Source organism: Nelumbo nucifera, chromosome 4 (assembly GCF_055504915.1).
Source record: "Nelumbo nucifera cultivar China Antique chromosome 4, China Antique-T2T, whole genome shotgun sequence".
In the NCBI taxonomy this organism is placed as follows: Eukaryota; Viridiplantae; Streptophyta; class Magnoliopsida; order Proteales; family Nelumbonaceae; genus Nelumbo; species Nelumbo nucifera.
Genome location: NC_142652.1, coordinates 6,290,208 through 6,317,395, shown reverse-complemented (window position 1 = coordinate 6,317,395; position 27,188 = coordinate 6,290,208). Strand labels below are relative to the sequence as shown.

At 40.1% G+C, this 27,188-nt stretch overlaps 1 protein-coding gene across 2 annotated transcripts in view; it reads left to right on the top strand.

Moving 5' to 3' along the window:
- The window catches only part of LOC104591653 (DEAD/DEAH box RNA helicase family protein), a 36,666-nt gene continuing 9,478 nt past the window's right edge, over positions 1 to 27,188 (top strand). Inside the window, exons 1-15 of one of the 2 annotated variants that reach the window (XM_010250588.3) lie at positions 1 to 1,275; positions 1,364 to 1,417; positions 1,666 to 1,778; positions 2,110 to 2,322; positions 2,436 to 2,514; positions 3,027 to 3,080; positions 3,201 to 3,275; positions 3,419 to 3,472; positions 4,542 to 4,586; positions 7,477 to 7,571; positions 7,711 to 7,840; positions 8,479 to 8,577; positions 8,911 to 8,966; positions 9,064 to 9,166; positions 10,284 to 10,412. In XM_010250588.3, the coding sequence (XP_010248890.1) occupies positions 73 to 1,275; positions 1,364 to 1,417; positions 1,666 to 1,778; positions 2,110 to 2,322; positions 2,436 to 2,514; positions 3,027 to 3,080; positions 3,201 to 3,275; positions 3,419 to 3,472; positions 4,542 to 4,586; positions 7,477 to 7,571; positions 7,711 to 7,840; positions 8,479 to 8,577; positions 8,911 to 8,966; positions 9,064 to 9,166; positions 10,284 to 10,412 (2,502 nt within the window). In that variant the 5' untranslated portion in view covers positions 1 to 72. The remainder of the gene's footprint in view (positions 1,276 to 1,363; positions 1,418 to 1,665; positions 1,779 to 2,109; positions 2,323 to 2,435; positions 2,515 to 3,026; positions 3,081 to 3,200; positions 3,276 to 3,418; positions 3,473 to 4,541; positions 4,587 to 7,476; positions 7,572 to 7,710; positions 7,841 to 8,478; positions 8,578 to 8,910; positions 8,967 to 9,063; positions 9,167 to 10,283; positions 10,413 to 27,188) is intronic. The other variant, XM_010250589.3, reaches the window with a different exon arrangement.

The window sequence follows — 27,188 nt, the reverse complement described above, 5'->3', positions numbered from 1 at the left end:
TCGTGCACATTATTTGGCGGGAAAAGCGTCACGCCGCGCTGTTGGTACCTCCCATCTTTCCCCAGAACAACGATGGAATCCGATTCGGACTCCGATGGTTCTCACATCTCTGCAACTCCGCCTAGAGGAGATCCAAAAGCTTCACAAGCTCATCATCTTTCTCCTCTCAAAAAATCTACTATTAATCGGCACGGGATTTCGTCTTGCACAAACTCTATTTCAAGACAGAAGCCCGTCTCCTCAAGGCAGAAACCCCTGAAAACCAAAGCCAAAACCAAAACCAAAGCCGAAACCAAAACTAAAGAACCTGATGATGATCCGCCACCAAGGGTTTTCCCTTCCGCTGATTTCTCAACGCTGCCCGGTGTACCTATTCAGATTCGTCGCCCTTCTGATCGAGACCTGGGTCCCTCGGCGTCCAATTCCACGGAAACTCTTCGGCAAGGTCATTTTGCAAATTGGGCAACTTTCTCTTTCTCGAAGGTGCGACGGGTCAATATAGAAACTACCGAAGAAGATGAAGTGCAGCCTTCTCTATCAATTTCACGGCCTGAGACTGGAAACAATGGTGATCGCAATGAGCGTGGGGAGAGCTCTGCTGAAGCCGTTCCTTTGGACATTAATAACGAATCTGCTCATCTCAGTAATTCTACTAAACCTTTAAGAAAACATCCTAATTCTATAGGAGGCAATGTACCACTACCTCTGAAACGGCGGAAATGCGGTGGCGAAGGGAATTTTGTTAGACTTAATATAAACGGCCGCGGGCGCAAGTTCACCAGCAAGGGAGGGAAAAGACGGATATCAAATTACTCCACGAATCGGAGATATTGTTCGAGAAGTAAGAGAAAACCCAGAAAAGAAGGCGAAGCTGAAGTGGATGGGCTTTATGACGAAGGTGGTTTAGTTTCGGAGACTCTAAGACAGAAGCAGGAGCAGTGCAAGCACGGGCGGTTCAGTTACGAATTAATTGAACAAGCCGTCTCAGATGCTCGAGATGAACCATCGGATGAGAACCTTAGGAAGCTGTTGAAGCTAACCCATGGTTATGATTCCTTCCGCGAGGGACAGCTGGAGGCAATCAAGCAGGTGATTGCAGGTCAATCAACAATGCTGGTTTTGCCAACTGGGGCCGGAAAATCACTGTGCTATCAGTTGCCCGCACTGATTTTACCTGGGTTAACTCTTGTTGTGAGTCCACTGGTAGCTTTGATGGTCGATCAACTAAAGCAGTTACCTTCAATGGTTCAGGGTGCCCTCCTATGTAGCAGTCAGGTGGTTGGCAAATCATTGCTTCTCCCCTTATTACTATCTAATGCTGGTCTTTGAAGATGTTTGTATTGATACTGCATTTTTGTTTCAGTCAAGTGAAGTGACTTCTGAAACACTACAGCAGCTTCGGGAAGGACGCATTAAGGTTGTATGTGCACTTTGTGTATAGGAGCACATAATAGGACGATATGTCTTATAATTTTCATGTAATTGGACACAAGTTTCTAGGTTGCCTTTCAATGCAGTTACGCTCTCATAGAGTTTATATGTGCTTGTCTTGATTTGTGTTCTAGATAAACTCAGAAATGGACAAGGTTTTAATGATGATATCTGATTTTTTTCATCCCTGGCAATTACAACCAATTGTTAATGTATACGTGTTTTATGTATCAGGTTCTTTTTGTTTCTCCTGAGAGGTTTCTAAATGCAGAATTTGTATCAATTTTTGGGACTACTCTACTTGTATCACTTGTGGTGGTAGATGAAGCTCACTGCATTTCTGAGTGGTGAGTGGTTGCGTGGTTGCGTTACTTCTTTGACTTTTCTCTTTCATGTCTTTTAGTTTTGAATTTGTCAAACGTTTTAGTCTGGAGGAATTTTCCTTGTAGTTTTAGCCATGGAAGATGCTAGCATCACAGTCCTGGCTGTCATGGGCCAAGATGTAACACCCTATAACCTCTTGTATTTGCACAAAAATTTCTATTCGTGATTTGTCTCTTGTGGTTTGGCATTTCCATGACAGAGAAGGCCTGTGATATTATTGCTCTTTGCCAACAGTAATTCTCTTTTGCACATTTTCTTGCTTAAGCTTATCATGTTTTTGGAACAAATTAATAGGTCTCATAATTTTCGACCATCATATCTGAGGCTTAGGGCGTCATTACTTCAGGCCAAGCTCAGTGTTAAGTGCATTCTTGCAATGACTGCAACAGCAACTTGTAAAACTTTGCATGCTGTTATGAGTGCTCTAGAAATTCCTCCAACCAGTCTCATTCAGACATCTCAGATAAGAGAAAATTTACAGTTGTCCATAACTTTGAGTGGAAATAGGCAAGTAGCTTTATTTTTCTTAGTTTATTGTTGAAGTTCACTTATTTATTCAATTGCACCACTTTGGTGCTTGATTAATTTATTGATGATTGTCATTGAGTTAAACTTTGTAGGATGAAAGATTTGATGATGTTGATAAAGTCTGCTCTTCTGGCCGAAGTTCGGAGTATCATTATCTACTGTAAATTTCAGGTTTGCCTAGAACTAAGCTCAGTTGATTGGGATTGTGCAAGAGAGATTATGGTGGAGAGGGAAGGGTAGATTTACCATTTTCAAGAGATAATAATAAAAAACTGCACTTTCTAGTTAAGTAGTTAAGCCTTAGTGCCAAGGATAAAATGGAAATACCATAGTCCAGAACCTGTATGATTACCAAAAAACTGGTCAGACAGCAAGGCTGGGGTAAACTTCCTGCTCACTGATTCGTCTGCTTTCCGGATACTACTTAAATATCTTTTAATGATGTTTTTTTGCTAATTATATCTATTGATGGTCTGAGACAATGGAATATTTACCTTTCCAAATTGCTTATGTATGAGTTTTGAATATTTTATAGCATAAACGTTTGAATGCTTTGTAACACTAAGAGAAGACATAGCATAAATTTAAATAAAAAAAGGCACATATGTACATTTTTTTTTAATTATTAGGTAGCTGTAGGACTAACTTCTGTCCGTGTATTCTTTCTTTTCTTTTTTTGGCAGTCTGAAACTGATCTACTTAGTAAACACCTTTGTGACAACAATATCTTTGCTAAGGTTAGAATTTCATTTTGAAGCTGCATGTTATATTAAATTTATTGCTTACTTTTTATTGGATGCACAATAGTTCTTGTTCTGGATAGTTAAATGATATGAAGTGAGTTCATTGCTCTGCAGAGCTACCACAGTGGTATCTCAGCAAAGGAGAGGATCCGTACACAAGAAATGTTCTGTTCCAACAAAATAAGAGTTGTAAGGACTAATGACATTATTTCAGCTATTAATTGGGAAATTTTTCTACATAATTGAACACAAATTACTAGTGTGATTGCATATCACCTCTGTGTGTATGTTTATTCTAATTATATTTTCCTTGTCTCCTTTGATGATGGTAGGTTGTGGCAACTGTGGCATTTGGAATGGGGCTTGACAAGGGTGATGTAGGAGCTGTATGAACAAACCATGCTTATTATTTAATTTTGTCAGAATCATTTGTCATGCTAACTCTTGAATAAATCTTAGGGTGCCACCCAGGTATATCTGAAGCCAATAATTGTCATACCAGTACTGGTTGAGTTTCAAATTGATTGCCATACCGATAATTTTCAAATTGATTTCTGACATTGCAGTGACTCCAGGCCAATAATGTTGTAAAAGTTGCCTTTCAATAAAAATGTTGTGACGGTTGCATGTTTTTTTTTTTTGATAAATCACTTCATTAGCATTACTTTTAGGAAATACATGTTCTTGACAAATAAGTGATTCCCCAAACCCCTCAAAATTGCCGATTCTTGAGGAAACAATTTTGATAAATCGATTTCTCCAACCAAACATGCACTCAATGGTTCCAACCTTGGATCATCTATGTATGAATTTATGCCTGTCAGTGATACATGTTCCTTTGGATTCTCATCTGAAGAGCAATGCTAAAGATTATAGACCCATCTTGCAGAAAATAGCTGGAATATTGTGCGGTGGGGCTTACAGACAGGGACCCACCTACTATGTGTGCCTGTCAGTGATACATATTCTTGCTAAAGCTCAGCCTCATTCCTTGAGGCTTGCCTATACTATGAAAAGATGGCTCATATCATTGGCAATGAATTATCTATCAACTGACTATTTATTAATAATTTTCCCTTGTTTCTTTAAAAAGTTATCTTTTTCATTGTCTATCAACATGAAACGGTGAAATTGTATAGGTGATCATTCAGGTGGACCCTTCGAATCTGGTTTATGGATCACAGTTCATATTAAAGATGTGGATAATATTCATGGACTATTGTTGATACCATAGCTCAACTGATGTACATTCATGTATAATAGTATGTTTATGCATATTTGTTTTTGGATGGATTATGTTTATGCATATGTTGTGTTTGATCTCTCTGTTTAATAATTCACTATCACATATATTTGCATTTGGTAACCTATAAAAAAATTGAATTGTGGCATTCAGTGCATTATTATATGTAGCAAGAATATTCCAGTTTTCTGAACTGTGCTTTTACTTCGCAGGTCATTCATTATAGCTTGCCAGAAAGTGTGGAAGAATATGTTCAGGTGATTATAATAGTAATATCCAAAGCACTGGGAATTCCGGTTTGTGCTTTTGTTTGGATACAATACAAACTTAATTTCAAATCAAAGCGAAGATTACAACTTACAAGAACAAAGAGAAAAGTGCAAAACATGTATGCACAATAGCCCTGAAAACCCAGAAAACTGGTTGAGATTGAACATTGAAGCCTTGAGAATGGGTAATCTCATTCTTATTTTCCATCCTTTTTTTGTTAAGGATCCTTCTAGAAGAAACAATTATAACAGGAGGAAAGAGACCACTATGTTGTTAGTGTTATATGTTAATTTAACAGAACCTATCCATAGGCATTATTCTTGTTTTCCATCCTTGTAACCAGATGAGATAGGTTAGCTAAGGAACAATAATAGTAGAGTCATGCGGCAACACTGAATTTCTGAAATGCTATGAGGGAAATGCAAGAGTTAGGAAGGGGGAGGAATTATTAACTGTAATTAGGTCCATAGATCAGCCGTCTGGTTGGATGATGCATTATCAAGACAAGGGATTAATGGATATCAGCTATTTTGGGGACAGCTAAGTGACAATCAGTTGTAATGGAGTAGTAAGTAAAAGAGGTTGGGCTAAGGCAACAGGGGCTTGCCTAATGTTGAGGGACTAAAGGTTTTATATATGCTACACTACAATCTTTTTCATTTCTAATGAAATTTTAGTTATCTATAAAAAATGAGATATTTATGCTTTATAGATGACAATACCATTTGAAGTTGATTGAGGATGAGAGGTTGCCTCCAAGAGCTTTCTATCCTACTTGATTCCATGTGTCTATGTATGATAAGAAGAAAGTTCTGATTTCAGTTCTGGTGCAAACTTCAGAAACCCATTGGAATGGCATTCACAAATTAAATCAGGAAAACATTGTGGAAAATTCTAAAAAAATGGAAATCTAGAATAAAACTTTTTTTGGATGACTAACAGTCTAGAACAAAACATCAGGGAATTGAATAATATTCATTGAGGATAAACTTCCATTTAATGTCTAGGGCTATAAACAAGTCAGATTCGTAGCACTAACCCTATCCAGATTTGATATGATTACGTGGTTATCATATCCAGGTTGATCTGAATCATCTGATTATGTCTGGTTGGATTCTGATTTGGTCAGGCTCAGTTTTTTTTTTTTTTTTTAAAGGTAAGATAAAATTGCATTTATATAGTAAAAAAATATAGAAGTGTGATAGTTCACTGTATAAAAAGGTTCTGTACATATGAACACCATTAAGAGCCCCCAAAAAAGAGTCAACATTAAAAAAAGAAGATAATGGTCATCCTTGAAGGAGTTCAGATCTGCTACCAACAATATGCTTTCAACATGTCCCAACTGGCCACTGCAGCCGCACATTGGGAACATCTCCCCATGAATGACAAGGGAGATGTTCCCAATGTACAGTTGCAGTGGCCTGTTGGGAGCGTTTTGTTGATAGCAGATCCCTGCCTTCTTTGAAGTGCGGATTGATGCTCAACAATTCTCTTAGGCTTCCAATGATCTGATTTATTAGCACCTATTCTTGATTTATTTTTCCTCAATAAGTAAATGAATTCTAGAATGAAACAATTAATAGAAAACATAACCAAATATTTTTGAATTCAGCTATTCTTTCAGGGGAGTGGTTTGGGAACATCCCATTTTTGATAAAGGGGGCACACCCCTAATCAGTGGTAACACAGTTCAAGTTTTAAAAGACAAAGAAGCCTCTTTGTATTGATGTTGATCATTACAAAAAGTGGTTTCTTTTTCATTTCTCTAAGGTTGTGCCTGGTTTTTTCAAAAATGGGATATGCCCAATTTTTTTTAATTCATATTATATTTACTGTTTATATTTGAGTGCTATTATTGAGCCATTGCTTGGTTTAATGGTAAAATCTCGGGCTGATAAGTATGAGAATGTGGGTTGAAGTCCGAGAGCATCCACTTTGTGCAAAAAAGTGACAAAGCTTGGGTCCGTACCCAGACTTCCCCTCTCAAAACCCCAGATTGGGACCAACTCTGGATAATGACCTTTTAAGTACTATTAACAAAGCAAAAAAAAAAAAAAATCTATAAAAGAGAAATACCAACTCCAAGCAGAAAATAATCTGAAGATAGTAAGAACAAGAGCACCAAACCGATATTAAAGCATGTAGTCCAAACAATGAGTGTGGCAAAAATGTGAATGTTGAGATGGATGAGTGGGAAACTAGAAAGGATGGTATTCAAAGGAACCTAAGAGTAACTCCAATAGGTAATAAAATGAGGGAAATTATACTAAGATGGTTTGGGTTACGTACAGAGAAGACCATCTATGACACCAATAAGAATAAGTGATCTGTTACAAGCTGAAGGGGTAGATGAGCCAGGGGCAGACCAAAAAGGACATGGGTTGAAGTAGTAAGAAATGATTTATGGGCCCATAGTTTAACAATGGATGTAGCACTAAATAGAGCAAAATGGCAGAACAGGATTCCTGTAGTCAACCCCATATGATAATGATGATAATGATGATGACAGGACATGTAAAATAGTTAGCCTTCCTTGTACTGTGATTTTCATACGGTTAATTATATTGTGTAATATTTAGACATTCTTAAAAATATTTTTAGCAAAAACTAAAATCCTTTGGTTTTATTTCTTTTTTTCCCCTTGCTGAGAAGAACATTTTCTGATTTCTCCTATTTGTCTTTAACCTAAGACTTTGTTATGTTTGCATTCTAAGAAGGTTTCTTTTGGGTGCTTCCTTTCTAGTATCGTTCTCTCTTTGTATTGTACTATTTCACAAAAAATAAATAAATAAATAAATAAAAAGAACAAGAAATGAGGTACTTTTAGAAATTTATAACCAGGTTAATAGTAACAGATTATATGTATTAATGTAGGAGATTGGACGTGCTGGACGGGATGGAAGGTTGTCCTATTGTCATCTCCTTTTTGATGAAACAACTTATTTCAAGCTACGCAGTCTTTTATACAGGTGCTAATTTTTTTCTCAGCTTCTCTTTGTATGATTACTAGTATCTTTCACTCCATTTCATTCTCTTTTTTTTTTTTTGTTTGTTTGTTTGTTTTGTGTGTAAAATGTGTATAACCTGCTTACTATCATATGTTGTCAGTGATGGTGTAGATGAATATGCAGTAAACAGATTCCTATCTCAAGTTTTCAGCAGCAACATGGGTTCTACTGGAAAAGTTTGCTCCTTGGTCAAAGAATCTGCATCCAGGAAATTTGACATGAAAGAAGAGGTTTCTTTGCTTGTGCCCTATACAGCTACACTTGTATTAATGATTCAGTATAACTAATCCCTCTGGTATTCTTCCTTTGATCCATTGGATGCTTTATCTACACATGCTATGGTCCTTTGCAAATAGTCATGCCATCTGTAAATCCTAACTGCAGAGCCTACTAGCTCTTTCTCAGCTCTCTACAAACAAGTTAAAGAAGTCAGTCTCAAGGAACAAAAACCCCTTTTGGTGGTCCCAACCTAACTGCTTATAAAAAACTAGGTTAATTACCTGAGCATCAAGGACACAGCTTCCTTGAAGTCAAGCCTTTTGTCCATATTGATATGTTGTGTGCTGCAGGTGGGGTCTTATTGTCTGGTTAGATGTCATATAGATTGCATCAGCTGGTGATTTTGGTGTTTGCATAAACAATTGAGAGTGAATCTAGGATATCCCCTTTACCTGTCTCTGAAATGGCGTTTAATGTGCTTGTTTTATGTGAAATACTTGCATTAGTGGTAGAAAGAATCATCAATAGTTATGCATGTTTTCTAACCAAGAAAAGGTTATTGCATAATATTTTTATTGTTCTATATTGGGTTTTCTTTGGCATGTATTGATATGTGAAGAAGGCATTTTATTGATTGACTGGGTGGCAGGTTATGCTGACACTTCTAACATACCTGGAGTTGGGTGAAGTACAGTACTTGAACCTACTTCCACAGCTAAACGTGACCTGCACTTTGTATTTCCATAAAGTGAGTAATCTTTGCAAATTTATTCTGTTGATCTTATATGCTCAAATGTCACTATTGTTCTTTATGCCTTGTAGTTTCTGGGACATAAGTTTTAGGGTTTTACTGGTAACTGCAATCAAGGTATGGTGTGATGGCAAGAAATTGTAGATTGCATGTCACGTGAATCTGCTATTGATATGGTTCACTTCAGTTACTCATAGTATTGCATGGGGATCGGGTCTGTCACCACCTATTTTTTGTCAGTATACCTGATATGGCCACCAATGGTCCAGTGTCAAGTCTTTATTTTACCTACTTAATGTGTTAAGATTGTAGAAATTTGTGATGCTGCAGACATCTCCAGATTTGCTTGCTGTCAAGGATATATTGGTTGCAGCGATTCTGAAGAAGTGGGTTGTATATTTTCAACTTTTTAATTCAATGGCATGAATAAATACATGTACTTGCACTTGTAAAGTTAACATATAACTCAATGATGTTTTTCAGGTCTGAAACCAAACAGGGGTATTATATTTTTGACATGCCTACTGTGGCAAATAGCACTGGGATGACAATAGCCAACCTCTCAAATCATTTGCAAAAATTGAAGGTATGGTGGATCAAGTACCAGCCATGCATGAATAACTGTGATGATTTATCTATTTGCCACCTTATCTTTTGTAAATGGTGTCTTCCATATTTCTGTCACATGTTGATGATGTGCTTTCATCATCTTGCAATGCAAGAGCAATATTTTACTATGTTTTGGGTGGAGGATTGTTGGATCGGAGAGAAGTAGGAGCTTTAATAGCAAGACCAAGCTATATATTGCACTTGAGCTAGAGCTTGGTTCTAAGTGGTTAGCTTAAAAAATGAACCAAAATCACAGATACTGATTATTATAGAAGTGAATTCCTACAAATTTACATGGCTGAGGTACATGCCATGTCAGTTAGGTACTTCAAGTGACAATGCTGATATTGAAATTTGTCAAAGATAACAATTGGCAGCTGAGTAAGACTTGGACAAAACATACCACCACTAGTTTTCCAGGTCTATCTGATAGTGGTGTTGCCTTTTGGTCTTTTTTATACAGTGTGTGTATAATCAACTTCATTTAATCAAAAGTTTTTATAGGAATTGAAATATCGGAAAAGGGGATGAACCTGCAATCTCTGTTATTGCCAGGAGTTGGTAGATAATTGCAACTTGCAAGAGTTTATAAAATGTTGGACTGGAAATCTTTGATCATCAACTTTTGATATATTTTCATTACATGGAATGTGGTTTATTTGTTCTTATCAAGTTGGGGATTCAAAATTGGGAGGTCTGGCAACTTTTTGTTTGGAGATTATCTGATATTGTGGAATCTCCAAGCCCAATTATTTATTTCAAAATTTCAAATATGTGGAGAATATCCATTGTACTTTTTTTTTGTTTCTTTGTGCTTTTCTTAAAGTTCCGTTTAATATTGCTACATGTTAGATCTCATTATCAATGTAAATGCTGCTTCATATGTCTGCTTTGAGGGTTCTGCAGTTCTTTTTTCATATTATTCCTTTTATGAAGTAATTGGAATGTGCAAATTATGACAATTAGCTTGTTGCTGTTTTCCATTTCATGTTTAATTGTATCAGTGTTAATTTGTATAAATAAATGATTTCATTAGTCATTACTGTTGTAGTTGACTCATGCTGTGTATTTCTATTTCGTGGGAAAAAACTTAGTCTAGTGGAGAGATAACATATGAGTTGAAGGACCCAGCCTTTTGCTATACAATTTTGAAGAATCCAGGAGATTATTGTTCCCTTGCTGCACAACTCACAAAATGGCTATCAGAGGTTGAAAATTGTAAGGTGATCAGTTTTAACACTCTTAATCCAAAGTGTGGTTTTATTGACTAACAGGGATAAACTTTTGTTTTAATTTTTTTATTTAAATTATATTTTACTACAACAAGGACTACAAATGAATGACTTAAATGTTAATGTTGTATGTATATACACATTTTTAATGGTGATTTATTGACATTGGGTTTTGATTCCCTGCTATAGGATGCTACAACTGTTTAAGTGTTGCCTAAAATGGAGATATGAGATATTAGTGAAATGTTAAGCATACAAATTTGATTTCTCTTGTGTGTGACAAATGCATCATACACCATAAAGCTGGAAGATTGTGCCATATTGCATGGGTCCAAAACTGTCAGTACAAGTGGCTCTCACATACAATATTCAATACTTTTGGTGTAAGATGGATTTGTAAGGCTTAGAAAGGAAAATATTAGAATTAATTTCATTTTTCTAGACAATGCGTCTTAGGATTTGGCCCATGCAATGCAACTAGTATGTCCTTATGGGACAAAGTTTTTCTTCACTGGAAACTGAATACAGGGTCCATTTTTAAATTTTTGCACTATTTATTCACCAGGCTGTCTATTGGATGGACAATGTATAAATGTTCAACATCTTGGTGTTTTAACCTTGCTTTTTCTGTTTGGATGGCTAAGATGCATCTCTCCTCTAAAATTTTCCTTATGCCAGTCACACAACACAACAGATGTACCTCTCAACCTCAACTACCTTGATCTAATTCTATGCGATGTATCCCCTTCAATTTCTCGTTCTTATGGATGATTGGTTCATGCCTTCATGGTATAGTAAACGGTTTGGGGTATCTCATGATCATTAATTTTTAACTGTGCCAACATTTTTGCCACTATTTTTACTGAAATTGTGATACATGTATTTCTTCAGGATACCATTAAGTCTTCAAGATACCATTACTGAAATTGTAATATTCCCTCTTGGGGAGCTTCAGGGGGGATAATTTGAAGGGATGAGAGATCCATCATATGGATAGCCGAACCCTGCAGGTGGGTAGGGCAAAGTTTCAAAAATTTCTCTCTCCCATGTGGGAATCACATTCCCTGTTTTAGAAAATCTACATTTTTAAGGATCAATCTTGAACTTAAACCGAACCAGATCTGAAACCAAAAGGTGGGAGAGGGATATACCTGATACAGAGTAGCAGTAACTCCCAATGAAGGTGTTCACGTCCAAAGAAATCTCCAAAGATTGCTCCCACTGAAGATGACACAGTATAGGGTAGAGCAGAATCAACAATGTTCTTCCTAAGAACCGAATCCTTCAGCAAGAACTCGATGGAGGCTGTGAGCACGACTTCAGATCAGTCTTTCCCCAAAGACTGATATCAATAACATTTCTTGATCGCTCCTACAAGAATGGAGATCGAACTGGCAATGGCGGCAGTAGGAGGAGGGTGCAAGAGCAGAAGATGGCGCAGTCTACTGATCCAAATCCCAGATTCGCCCTTGTTTAACTAATCATATTAGACCAGTTCGAAATGGGCTTTTGGCCCAATAAGTCCATGTGCTCAGTAACCCTCCAAACTGCTGCCCAGTTGGGCTTCTTTGTATGGCGTGGGACCCAAACATTGATCTACACATCAACCACATGGGTTCAGCTCAGCCTTTGTTACAAGGCCTGGCCGAATACACTGTTATGGACAGTGAACCCCTGAGCCCATCACCATGGGCTCTTAATGGGCCCAACACTTACACTAAGTGGTCCCTGGGCCAAGCCACCTTATAAAAACCCAAGGACTGTGGGCAGATGCAAGATTAGCCCATCAGGTATTACCCTCAATGGTCTTATACTTAACCTCTCAGCCCATAATGATTAAACACCGTCCGACAAGAGAGGACCTCTCCCTCGGCTGCAAGGAACAGTGCTGCACTCTTTACTCACATGGATCCCGGGAATTAAAACCTTTTGCAAACATTTTGAAACCGTAATATATATATGTATATCTTTATATAAATATATTTTGCAAAAACAAATTTCAACTATTGAAATCGGCTGTCGACAGTTTTGGTTTCCATCAGAGAGTGCATCCCCGATCATTACCTTTGTCCGACAAAGGGGCTGATCCTGTCACTATGATCACCCACTCAGACGAATTCTCGGACTGTCCCAACATACCCAGGTTTTGACCCCCTCTAAGGATCTCACTGATTGGCATATCAAAGACAGCCCAATCCGACACCTAGTGCAGTATCATAATCGAGTTTAGGGGTCAGGTGTAACATTCCAGTTTTGCCCACTAATCACCAAGGTCCAGGGTAATACTAAAATTCTGGTCCGGTTCAGGGTTTCAAGTAAACCTACACTGCATGTACCTCGGGTTTCACCCTGGCAGCTGAGACAATCTACCCCAACCAACTTGGCGGCACATCAGTGTCAGCTTTAGCAAGATAAATCTCCCTAGACTTATCCAACGGCTGTGAACATTTTAAACTAAGACGAGTCTCATATGTGTCCAGTTAAGGGTATTACACAGAAAACACACCATAATAACATGAATCAAATATGTACTTTATTCATTTACAATAAATGTAATAATGTACCTCATTCCGATTGGAGCTAACGGCATACACTGTCTTACAGCTCCCACTTGCACTTAGGTCCAATCTGGTATAAGCCGGAGTCCCATACTTTCCACGTGTTTCTCAAACACTTTCTATGTCAATGGCTTAGTCAATGGGTCTGCTACATTCTCCGCTAATGTTATCTTCTGAATCAGGACGTCCCCTCTTCCAACTATCTTCCGCAGTACATGGTACTTCATCTCGATGTGCTTCGACTTCGAGTGGGCTCGTGGCTCTTTAGTGAGCTACCATCGAATATCAGACAAAACACTTTTGTCTTTCGAAGTTACTTAAGTATGTTTTTCACAATAGTCCAGTGCTTCTGCCCTAGGTTGGCCTGGAATCTGCTTACCACACTCACTGCTTGAGCAATGTCAGGACGAGTAAACATTATGGCATACATGATGCTCCCTATGACTGAGGCATAGGGAACGTCCTTCATGCCCTCAATCTCCTCGGGAGTCTTGGGAGACATCCCCTTGGAGAGAGTGACTCCGTGCCTGAAAGGAACATTTCCTTTCTTGGAGTTCTCCATGCTGTATCTTTTGACTATTTTGTCAATGTAAGCAGATTGGATAATTCTATTATCCGCTTCGATCTATCTCTATAGAGTCGAAGACCCAGTATATAGGAGGCTTCTTCAAGATCTTTCATGGAGAATTGCTGTGAAAGCCATACTTTCACCGTAGTCAACATTCCTACATCATTCCCAATGAGAAGAATGTCATCTACATACAGAACCAAGAACGTAACCTTATCCCCACTGAATTTCCTATAAACACAGGGCTCGTCCGGGTTCTACTCAAAGTCAAACTTTTTGACAATAGAGTCAAACCGGATGTTCCAACTCCTAGAAGTTTGCTTAAGTCTATATATGGATCTATTTAATTTACATACCATGTGTTCCTGACCCGCAACTATGAAACCTTGCGGTTGCTGCATATAGATATATTCACTAAGATCTCCATTCAGGAACGTAGTTTTGACATCTATTTGCCAAATCTCGTAGTCATGGTATGTTGCTACAACTAGCAGGATCCTAATGGATTTAAGCATGGCCACCGGCGAAAAGGTTCCCTCATAATCGATGCCCTCTTTCTGAGTATACCCTTTCGCCACCAGACGAGCTTTGTAGGTCTCAACCTTACCATCGGGGCCCTTCTTCTTCTTATAGATCCATTTGCAACCAATTGCTTTTACCCCGGGGAGCGGATCTACTAGAGTTCAGACTCCATTGGTCTCCCATTGAGTCCATTTCAGCTCTCATGGCATCTACCCACTTTAAGGAATCTATGTCCAACGTAGTTTCCGTATAAGTCGCGGGATCCTCCTCACTGGTCGTAGCTTCCACCAGGTAACTATCCTGGTCATAGCCGAAACGGACTGAAGGCCTGGATACCCGGGTAAATCTTCTAGGTTGGTCACTACCTGGAGCTTGTGGGACACCTCCCACTGACCCTGAGCTCTCTTCATCAAGAACAACTTCTTGATGATGATTGTTCAGGATATAGTCTTCCTCTAAGAAATGGGCATTTCGGCTACAGAACACCTTCTGTTCACCTAGGTCATAGAATAGGTAACCCACAGAGCCCTTGGGGTAGCCTGCGAATAGGCAACGACTAGTCTTGGATTCCAATTTGTCCGCACTCGTTCTTTTAACGTGTGCCGGACAACCCCAAATCTTCAGTGTCTGACACTTGGTTTCTTCCCGGTCCAAAGTTCATATGGAGTATTCGGAACCGATTTGGTTGGAACCCGATTCAGCACGTATATCGCAGTCTCCAATGCGTAACCCCAAAAGGATGTGGGTAACTCTGAGTGCACGAGAAGTGACCGGACCATATCCAATAAGGTCCTATTCCTCCTCTCTGAAACACCGTTAAGCTGTGGTATAGCAGGAGGAGCTAACAGTGATACTATCCCGTTGACCTTCAAGTAGTCCCTGAATTCGTCAGAGAGATACTTGCCACCTCGATCCGATCAAAGGGTCTTAATTTCTCTCCCTAACTGTTTCTCGACCTCTTGTCTGAACTCTTTGAATTTTTCAAATGATTCAGATTTGTCTCATTAGGTACACGTAACCATACCGAGAATAATCATCAGTGAATGTAATAAAATACACGTGCTGGTTATGAGTCCTAACACTCAGGGGACCACATACATCAGTATGTATAAGGTCAAGCGTGCCTGTACATCTTCTAGGCTTACCATTAAATGGTCGTTTCGTCATCTTACCCTGAAGGCAAGGCTCACAAGTGGGAAGATCTTCTACAGCTAGAAAATCCAAAGGACCATCCTTTACCAACCTTGTGATACGACCAATGTTGATATGGCCAAGTCGGTAATGCCACAGGTACGTCGGATTAATTGTATCACGGATTCTTTTCTTGGGGATATCAACCGACGTAGTTGCGATTATGTTAGTTTCCAGAGAAGGATGGAGAACATAGAGACCATTGTCAAGTTCTCTGTATGCGATGAATTTGTTATTTATTTTAATAGTAATCGTATTACCAAAAAGAATAGAATATCCATCCACACACAATTTTGAAACAGAAATCAAGTTTCTTCTCAAATTTTGTACATAAAGACAATCTTTCAGTACAATTATTCCTTCTCTGAAAATTAACTCTATGGTTCTTATAGTCGTAGCTGCAACACTTGCAAAAGTCCCCAAGTAAAGAGTTACTTCTCCGTCACTCGGTCTTCTGCTTATCTTGAACCCCTACAGTGAGTTACACGCATGAGTCGATGCCCCAGAGTCACTACACCAGGAAGCAGAAGTTACCAACAAATTGGTTTCTATGACACAGGATTCGAAATTACTTTTCTTGGATTCCAGGTACTGAGGACAATTCCTCTTCTAGTGGCCGGTCTGTTTGCAGAAGTGACAAGCATCTGATGCTTTGTCCTTCTTCTGCTTCTTGGACTTGGTGGCTTTCTTCTGGGGCTTTTTCTTTGCCTTCCTCTTTTTCTTGTCTGACTTGCTAGCTTCAACAAGCATAGCAATAGGCTCATCCTTCTTAATCAGTTCCTCGGCCCTTTGCAACATATTGCCGAGTTCCTGAATGGTGGCACTTAGCTTGTTCATGTTGTAATTCATGATGAACGGATTGAAGGAAAGAGGCAAAGAATTCAGGATGGCGTCTACCTTAGTGACATGGTCCAACCTGGATCTAAGAGCCTCAAGTTCATTGATATACCCCATCATCCGAAGACAATGGTCATGAACTTGCTGGCCCTTGGACATTTGTGCGGTCATGAACTGTTTCAGGACCTTTTGCCGAGTAGAATGATTCTGTTCTTCATACATTGTCTTTAGACTGGCCAATATGTCATTGGCCAGCTCGATCTGATCGAACTACCTCTGTATCGGATTGTCCAGGGAGGCAATGATATAGCACCGGGCCAGGGATTTTTTCTCTTCCCACTCTTGGTAGTCCCTCCTAAGGGCCTCAGAAGCCCTATCACCCGGACGCTCCGGGGCAGGGTTTTTAGCCACCTTGTCCAACTTCTCAAAAGTCAGGACTAGCATAAGGTTACGGTACCAGTCAGCATAGTTTGGTCCTTTAAGTTTGTTGTCGTCCAACAACTTTGCAAATTGTTCGTTTGCCATTTCTGATAAAAAGCAAACATTAGTCCACAACCTAATTTGATTCATGTTGTTTACATAGATATGACTTTTAATCTATGTTCCATTTCCATTTTTTCATCTCCAAGATTTCCCTCCTTAGTGACGGTGACTGCGAATTGTCTTTGGAAATGTGGGAAATCACACAGGGTGCATGGAGCCAACTGTTTCAGCTGCATAACCCCACCACCTTTCTGTGAAAGATCATATCCACTCATCGTATGAGCTTTCCCTTTGGCCTCTGTCAGACAAGGTTCATTGCCATTTTAGGTTAAACCAATCATATTCGTGAACGCCAAGGTACCATGAGAGAGTCTTCCATTTTAAGATAGGCCCCTCCTACATCGGTCTATGACGCCCCTATTATTATCTTATGAAACATTTCGACAAATCCAGCAGCAAATGGATAGTCCAATTTTATGGTGCGTTTCCTCATTACTGAAGGACCCATCTTCATGCTAATGATGGAAGGCCTTTAGAGAGTTCATCATATGAATCTCCCTATCACATGCACTCATATTTCAGGAGGGAACAAAAGTTACGCCCTAGTTTAATTTAGGTCAAGCCAAAGTGGCTCCTCTTGACAGTATGGCCAGCCAGAAATAAGAGGAAGAGAAGAGAAGAGAAGAGGAGAAGAGAAGAGAAGAGAGGAGGGAAGAAAGAAGGGTTTTGCAATGTAACAGTGCTGGCGGCGCCAACCTTTATTTTAATATATATAGGGCGGTAGAAATAACAAGGGAAAAGACCCTTGTGCCCTTGAGTACAATAACAGACATAACAGAAAGAAAAAACGAAATAAAAAACACTTTAATTAGCCAAACAGGCCCTAACATCAACAACTAAATTATTTTAACATTATTTTAACACTCCCCCTCAAGTTGGAGCATAAATGTCAATCATGCCCAACTTGTCACACAAATCTTTGTGCCGCACATGATGGAGACCTTTGGTGAAGATATCTGCAAGTTGTTCTTCTGAGCTGACATATGGTGTACACACTTCTCCACTTTCAAGTTTCTCTCTAATAAAATGCTTGTCCACTTCAATGTGTTTCGTCCTATCATGCAGAATTGGATTAGCAGCAATATTGATGGCAGCCTTATTGTCGCAGTAGAGTGACATTGGATTGCTTACTGTGAAACCCAATTCACCTAACATATTTCTTATCCACATGATTTCCGCAACCCCATGAGCCATTGCTCTATACTCTGCTTCAGCATTGGATCTAGCCACCACACTTTGTTTTTTGCTTCTCCATGTGACAAGGTTTCCTCCTACAAAGGCACAATACCCACTGGTAGACTTTCGGTCATTGACTGCTCCTGCCCAATCTGCATTAGTATATACTTCCACTTTTAAGTGATTGTGTTTCTGGAACAACAAACCAGCTCCAGGAAACTTCTTGAGATATCTCAAGATCCTCTCTGCAGCCTCAAAGTGAGTTGTCCTAGGGCTGTGCATGAATTGACTAAGGACACCCACTGCATAGGCAATATCCGGCCTGGTCATAGACAAATACAAAAGTCTCCCCACGAGTTTCTGGAACATCTTTACATCTTTCAAAAACTCTCCCTGACTGTCTCCCAGATGGTGATTAGGTTCAATAGGTGAATCAAATGGTTTTACCCCCAACTTGCCTGTATCTTCTAATAGATCTAGTACATACTTCCGTTTGGAAATAAAGATGCCATTGTGACAACAGGCAACTTCAATTCCAAGGAAGTATCGTAGGGGGCCTAGATCCTTTACCTCAAATTTAGTGGCTAAGAATTTTTTCAGTCTCCGGATTTCAGCCTCCCAATCTCCTGTGATCACTATGTCATCCACATACACAATAAGGGTTGCAATTTTACCTTCACCTCTTTTCACAAATAGAGTATGATCTGATTGGCATTGTTTGAACCCCATCTGTTGAACTGCTAAATGAAACTTATTGAACCAAGCACGAGGTGATTGTTTCAACCCATATAGAAATTTTTTTAACCTGCACACCTTTTGTTCACTGCCTTTGGCACAGAACCCTTGGGGTTGGGTCATGTACACTTTCTCTTCCAAGTCACCATTCAAGAAAGCATTTTTGATTTCCAATTGATGAAGATCCCAGTCAAGATTTGCTGGCAAGGAAAGAAGAATCCTAATAGAGTTCATCTTGGCTACTGGAGCAAAAGTCTCTGCATAGTTCACTCCATATACCTGTGTGAAGCCTCTTGCTACCAGTCTAGCCTTGTACCTTTCAACAGTTCCATCAGTCTTGTGTTTCACTGTGAACACCCACTTGCACCCCACTGGTTCCTTCCCTTCAGGAAGGTCTACCAACTCCCAAGTGCCATTTTTGTGTAAAGCATCAATTTCTTCCTGCACTGCATCTGTCCATTCAGGTTTTGACAAAGCTTCTGCCACAGTCTTAGGAACGGGGACACTATCCACAGAAGAGAGAAAGGCACGCTATGAAGGCGAAACATGCTCATAGGACACAAAATTAGAGATAGGATGATTAGTGGTACAAGACCTAACACCCTTCCTCCTAGCAATAGGAATATTAAGATCATTGGTGACAGGTGAATCAACATTTAAAGGAGCAGATATATCAATGGGAGCAAGTGTACCTGACTGATGAGACGGATCTGCCTCGGGTGAATCCGATGATGTTGGTTGCATAGTGTCAGGCTCCACGGCTCTTGAACTCTGCTGGCTCTTATGGCGACGATGAAAGACTCGGAATGGAGGAGGATCGGGTAAAGGAGGTAGTTGAATTTGAGTCGTCGCCTGTTTCTCCTCAACCCTACTCTCCCCCTGAGGAGAAACCGAGAAAAAAGGTTGATTCTCAAAGAATGAGACATTAATGGAAACATAGTACTTGCGAGCAATGGGATCATAGCAACGATACCCTTTTTGAGATAAAGGGTATCCAAGAAAAACACAAGGAGTAGCCCGAGGATCAAGCTTACCACGAGTAGGGGACAGGTTATGGACAAAACAACGACACCCAAAAACACGCATCGGAATAGTGGACAGCGGGGCTGTAGGGAACAAGAGTTGATGTGGGGCCTTATACTCTAGTAGCCGAGAGGGCATGCGATTGATGATATATGTCGCACACAAGACTGCATCCATCTAGAACTGTTTTGGTACATTCATATGAATCAACAAGCCATGAGCGACTTCGAGAAGGTGACGGTTCTTCCGTTCAGCCACACTATTTTGTTGGGGTGTCCTGGCACAAGAGCTTTGCTGAAGTGACCCACTCGAAGCAAAAAACTTCGTGAGATTATTATGGAAATATTCCTTCGCATTGTCCGACTGGAAGATATGGATTTCCGTTTGGAACTGAGTGAACACCATGTGTTGAAAATCTTTCACAATTTGTGGCACTTCATCTCGAGATCGCATAGGGTAAACCCAAGTGTATCTAGAATAATCATCAATCAAGGTAATGAAGTACTTATAGCCAGCCGCAGTAGGTAGAGTAACAGGGCCCCAAACATTAGAATAAACAATATGAAATGGAAATTCAGATCTTTTATTTCGTAAAGGTAAAGAACTTCTACAATGCTTACTCAACTGACAAGTTTGACACTGTAACTGACTCACTGACAAGGACTCAAACAACTTTGGAAACATAACATTTAACGACTCAAAAGAAAGATGACCTAAACGACTATGCCATAAATAGGCTTGACTCTTGCTTGACGAACTCGTGGACTCTGTCGCCACTAGACCAGCATTATTCTCCAACACGTAGAGACCATCCACCATGCTTCTTCTACCAATCGTCTTCCCCGAGGTCAAATCCTGAAACACACATGAAGACGGAAAAAAGTGACTGAGCAGTTCAAGGAGTGAGTCAGATTACTAATAGACAACAAATTAATAGGTAATTTCGGAATGTGCAATGCATTAGGAAGAGTAAGGCCAAGTGGGAGAGGTATGGTGCCTCGGCCAGCTATGGTAGAAAAAGAACCATCAGCCAATCTTACCTTATCTCTCCCAGAGAGAAGGTTATATGTCTGAAACAAATTAGACTTACCGGTCATGTGATTTGAGGCTCCAGAGTCAATAATCCAAGGAGAATCAGTAGTATGAGATGACACATGGAAGGCTGTGGCATTACCTGATGTAGACGCAAACGAGGTAGAGGGAGTAGGCCCAGAATCCATCTGGCGGAGAGTCCTACCATACAATTCCAAATGTTCACGGAAGGAGTTGATAATATCTTCCTTAGGGTCAGAATTGGGATGCCTCTCCTGAGTTACTGAAGGACTAGTCTCTGTCGATGCCATATTAGCCGAGTTATACCTTTTTTGATTCTGCTGGCCTGGTTTCTTGCCCTGATAAGGTGCTGATTTCTTACCCAAATCCTGTGCCCATTTAGGTTTTCCATGGAGATCCCAACATGTATCTTTCGTGTGTCGTGTCTTCTGGCAGTAAGTACACCAAAGCTTGTTCTTATCATCTGATTTTTTCTGAGTGTCACCCTTTTTAAAACCACCTTCGACATTTGTATCTGAATTTCCTCGGAAAGCTAGGGCAATTGGCTCCCCTTCTACACCATTCATCACACTTCTTCTGCTTTCTTCTGACTGCACCAAGGCATACACCTCCTGAACTGATGACAAGTCTTTACCACCCAAGATCTGCACCCTGATGGACTCATACGACGGATTCAGCCCTAGGAGGAAGGCAAACACTCGTTGCTGAGATACAAGTGACTTATAGGCCTTTGCATCTTCATCACACTTCCAATTCACATTCTGATAGTGATCAAGTTCTTTCCATATTGATGTCAAATCAGAATAGTACATCGAGAGACTCCTCTCCCCCTGCTTGCAAGTAGAGGATTTAGCTTGCAGTTGATATATCTTGGCATAGTGTCTCTGCTCTGAATAGGTGGACTTTGCTTGTTCCCATATCTCACAAGCAGTTTCAGCCCACATAAAAGTCTTCCTTGTGGCAGCATTGAAATCAAGAGCCAAGACATCACCATACTGTTCTCTTGGTTCCACCTATCATGCTCAGCACTTCCATACTTCGGTTCCTTCACTCTCCCATTGATGTATCCTATTTTCCCCTAGCAGTGATGTAGAGTTTTATTCTCCTAGACCACTCAAGGTAATTCAGACCATCAAAGGGAATAACAGCCATGGGGAAGCTCATATCCATTCCCCCACTCACTCCATTGTGGCTCCCTGAAATCTCTGAAGTAGCAGGTTGAGCACAAAACAATGCTCCACTCAGTTCACACCCACACACTTGGGTTTAACAACCAGGTTGAGCACAAACAGTACCAAATTCCGGACAAAACAGAGGTAATATTCGGCAGATTTCAGACCTGTATAGTTTTAACAGTCCCAACCTACCAGAATTCCAGAATGTCTAACAGCCACTAATCAGCAGGAGAGATCCTTCTTACTTATAGTCAAATCAAACCATTGAGAAGACAGGTCATCCTTGACCTACAGTTGTCTTAACACATGAACAGGATCACACGATCCAAAAAAAACAGGGGGTACACAGGTTCGACAGCATTCAGCCGCCCAGACTCATAGGGTTTTCACTCGGCACATGACCAAGGAGAGTAAAGAAGAGAAAAACAGGGAGAACTGTACCAGTTGTAGCTGTTTTTTCAGTCCAGAATCAGATTTCTGTTCCGCCCAGGTTCTGCTAGTCTGTTCGATTTGTTCTCTCAGTAGGGTTGTTCGATCTGCTCTCTTTAATCAGTATTCCTGCTCTGATACCATCTTGACAGTATGGCCGGCCAAAAATAAGAGGAAGAGAAGAGAAGAGAAGAGGAGAAGAAGAGAAGAGAAGAGAGGAGGGAAGAAACAAGGGTTTTGCAATGTAACAGTGCTGGCGGCGCCAGCCTTTATTTTAATATATATAGGGCAGCAGAAATAACAAGGGAAAAGACCCTTGTGCCCCTGAGTACAATAACAGACATAACAGAAAGAAAAAACGAAATAAAAAACACTTTAATTAGCCAAATAGGCCCTAACATCAACAACTAAATTATTTTAACATTATTTTAACAGCTCCCACTGACTTTCATAAAGCCAGATTTAGGTGGGCCCTAAACGGCTAGGGTTCCGCATGAATCCTCTTAGGGGAGGTGTGGGGCCCACCACGAAGGGAGATCATCCAATGACCTTTAGGACACCATGACAATGATGTGCATTCAGCCATGGTGTGCGCAAGAGCCACTATCGTATCGGCATGGGCCAAGTACTTATGGCCCATGAACGTTGCACATCGCATATCCATACATCACATGCAAGGATAGAATTGATCCAATCAATTAATATCTGTAAAGCCCATTTTAATCCATAATATTACTGATTAATATTATCTAGGTATATGGGCTGAATAAGCTTAAGCAGTTCGGCCCATATAGCTTTTCTGCAATTAGTGGGCTTTAGCAGTTTTAACTCTTTAAAACTGGGCCTTACAGGTGTGGGCCAAATTAAATCTCATAATTAGCCATCAACCCCTTGAGCCAAAAGTGGGAAATTAAGGCTGACATCAACCTCCATCGAACCACAGATTCGGTCCAACCAGTTTGGACCAATCTGGTTCGAAGGGGTCTAGGGTTTGATTTTTAATTAAAGAATTAATTCAAGAAAAACGATCTGAAATTAAATTTACTGATTAAAGAATAAACAAGAATCAATAACATGGTTGTTCGCACATCTCAAAACCTGCAAAACAGATGTTAGATCACAGTTTGCAGTTTCATAAACCGCAAATCGCAGATAGCGATTTCTCCATCTGCGAAATCTCCTTCTCCTGCGCGTCCAGCTTCGATCTTGAAATAAAATAAATAGAAAAACCCTAATTTTCTATTCATATTACATCATATTGAATTCCTATACATTCAGTCTAGAAATTAAAAAAAATTAATTACAGACCAAAATTAATAGAACTGCAAAATCGCAGATATCCTACGCTAATAAAGAATTCGATCTCCTTTGTACGAACAACCCATAAATCAAGAAAATTATATAGAACAATTCTAAATAAATTTCAGATTTATAAAGAATTAATTTCAGATCATTCACCCTTGATCTGGGAAACAATTTTCCAGAAAAACCTCAATCTGTGCAAATCGTGTAGAACGCCTTCTGCCCGTTTGCGCAGGTTCAGATCTGATTTATTTTGGTTCAAGATTTGAACAATGGCTCTGATACCACTAAAGGGATGAGAGATCCATCATATGGATAGCCGAACCCTGCAGGTAGGTAGGGCGAATTTTCAAAAATTTCTCTCTCTCCCATATGGGAATCACATTCCCTGTTTTAGAAAATCTGCATTTTCAAGGATCAATCTTGAACCTAAACCGAACTAGATCTGAAACCAAAAGGTGGGAGAGGGATATACCTGATACAGAGTAGCAGTAACTCCCAATGAAGGTGTTCACGCCCAAAGAAATCTCCAAAGACTACTCCCACTGAAGATGACACAGTGCAGGGTGGAGCAGAATCAGCAGTGTTCTTCCCAAGAACCGAATCCTTCAGCAAGAACTCGATGGAGGCTGTGAGCACGACTTCAAATCAGTCTTTCTCCAAAGACTGATATCAAGAACCTTTCTTGATCGCTCCTACAAGAATGGAGATCGAACTGGCAATGGCGGCAGCAGGAGGAGGGTGCAAGAGCAGAAGATGGCGCAGTCTTACTGTAGCTGTCTTCTCTCTTTTTGTGATCTGAAATCTAATCTGATGTTTGGGGTTTTGAGATGTTCTGAATGGTTCATCCCCTCCTCCTTTTATCGACTTAAAGAGATCAGCTCCTAATCCCATTAGGAATTTCCTGATTCAAATCCTTATTTGAATTTGAACTCTCTTTAAGTGATAAGGGTAGATCCTTATCTTATCTGCAGATTAGGTCAGCTCTCCTAATCTCATTAGGAGGTTTCCAGATCCAAATCTCTATTTGGATATAGACTCTCTGAGTGGATAGGGATAACTCCCTATCCTATCTACTGATCCAAATCCCAGATTCGCCCTTGTTTAACTAATCATATTAGACCAGTTCGAAATGGGCTTTTGGCCCAATAAGTCCATGTGCTCAGTAACCCTCCAAACTGTTGCCCAGTTGGGCTTCTTTGTATGGCGTGGGACCCAAACATTGATCTACACATCAGCCACATGGGTTCAGCCCAGTCTTTGTTACAAGGCTTGGCCGAATACACTGTTATGGACAGTGAACCCCTGAGCCCATCACCATGGGCTCTTAATGGGCCCAACACTTACACTAAGTGGTCCCTGGGCCAAGCCACCTTATAAAAACCCAAGGACTGTGGGCAGATGCAAGATTAGCCCATCAGGTATTACCCTCAATGGTCTTATACTTAACCTCTCAGCCCATAATGATCAAACACCGTCCGACAAGAGAGGACCTCTCCCTCGGCTGCAAGGAACAGTGCTGCACTCTTTACTCACATGGATCCCGGGAATTTAAACCTTTTGCAAACATTTTGAAACCGTAATATATATGTATATCTTTATATAAATATATTTTGCAAAAACAAATTTCAACTATTGAAATCGGCTGTCGACAGTTTTGGTTTCCATCAGAGAGTGCATCCCCGATCATTACCTTTGTCCGACAAAGGGGCTGATCCTGTCACTATGATCACCCACTCAGACGAATTCTCGGACTGTCCCAACATACCCAGGTTTTGACCCCCTCTAAGGATCTCACTGATTGGCATATCAAAGACAGCCCAATCCGACACCTAGTGCAGTATCATAATCGAGTTTAGGGGTCAGGTGTAACATTCCAGTTTTGCCCACTAATCACCAAGGTCCAGGGCAATACTAAAATTCTGGTCCGGTTCAGGGTTTCAAGTAAACCTACATTGCATGTACCTCGGGTTTCACCCTGGCAGCTGAGACAATCTACCCCAACCAACTTGGTGGCACATCAGTGTCAGCTTTAGCAAGATAAATCTCCCTAGACTTATCCAACGGCTGTGAACATTTTAAACTAAGACGAGTCTCATATGTGTCCAGTTAAGGGTATTACACAGAAAACACACCATAATAACATGAATCAAATATGTACTTTATTCATTTACAATAAATGTAATAATGTACCTCATTCCGATTGGAGCTAACGGCATACACTGTCTTACATAATTACCTTGTGGAAAGAAGATGTGGTAGAAGTAGTTGAGGAATTAGTAGGTAACTTCTCAGTGTCTCTGAAATTCAAAATGGTGGAGGGTGATTTTACTTGGTTCTAACCAATGTGTATGGGCCCAATATTTATAGAGAGGAATGAATTGTGGGAGGAGTTGTATGGCATTCAAGGGTTATGGGAAGGTCCTTGGTGCTTAGGTGGAGATTTCAATGTTATTCGGTTCACAATAGAGTCAAATAACCCTCATCAATCCATCACTACTAGCATGAGGAAATTCAATGATTTTATTAACTCTTGTGAGCTGAAGGAGATTCCTCTTTTGCAAGCCAATTTTACCTGGTACAACTTTCAAGAAAACCCAACATGTTCGAAGCTAGATAGATTCTTGTTTAATGAAGCCTGGGAGAATCAATGGAGGGGGTTGATGGCTAAAGGGTTACCTAGAGTTTCTTCGGATCACTACCCTATTTAGTTAGGAGAGGAACCATTAGACTCTGGACCTAGACCCTTTAGATTTGAGAATATGTGGCTGACTCACCTAGACTTTGTAAAAAATATTGAGAGCTGGTGGAGTGAAGAGCTAAGGGGGGTGAAGTGGAAAGGAGTTAGTTTTCATAGAAAACTAAGAAACTTGAGGATAAAATTGAAAGCCTGGAACAGGGACCATTTTGGGAGGTTATAGGATTTAAAATCTTCCTTGTTGACTCAGATTGAAGAATTGGACAAAAAGGAATACCAAAGGACTATGAATGCACAGGAACGGGAGTTGAGATGGAATTTAAAGAAGGAATTAGAAGAGGTCCTGCTGCAAGAAGAGATTTCATGGAGGCAAGAATCAAGGTTTAAATGGATCAAGGAAGGAGATGGGAACACAATTTTTTCATGCAATGGCCAATGGGAGAAGGAGGAAAAATTTTGTAGCACAACTTGAGATTGATGGAGAGGAAATCTCCTCTCAAGAAGAGATAGCTAGATGCCTTGTAGATCATTTTAAGTCAATTCTGAGAAGACCTATTGATTGTAGGGTGGAAGTGGATGGTCTAGACTAGCTACGTCTTTCTGAGAGGGAGAGAGTGGCTGGAAAGAAATTTTGAGGAGGAAGAGATCAGACAAGTAGTTTTCCTAATGGATAGATCTAAGGCTCCTGGGCTAGATGGATTCACAGTGGCCTTTTATCAAGATTGTTGGGACATAGTTAAAAATGATTTATTTGAGGTCTTCAAGGAGTTTGAGGATAATCATGTTGTTAGCCCTGGAGTCAATGCTACTTTTGTATCTCTTGCTCCCAAGGAGGCTGTCGCTAAGCATCCTAAGGACTTCAGACCAATTAGTTTGGTGACTAGTGTTTACAAAATTTTGTCTAAGGTCTTATCCTTGAGGATTAAAGTGGTACTTCCCTCTCTAATTAGTCAAGCT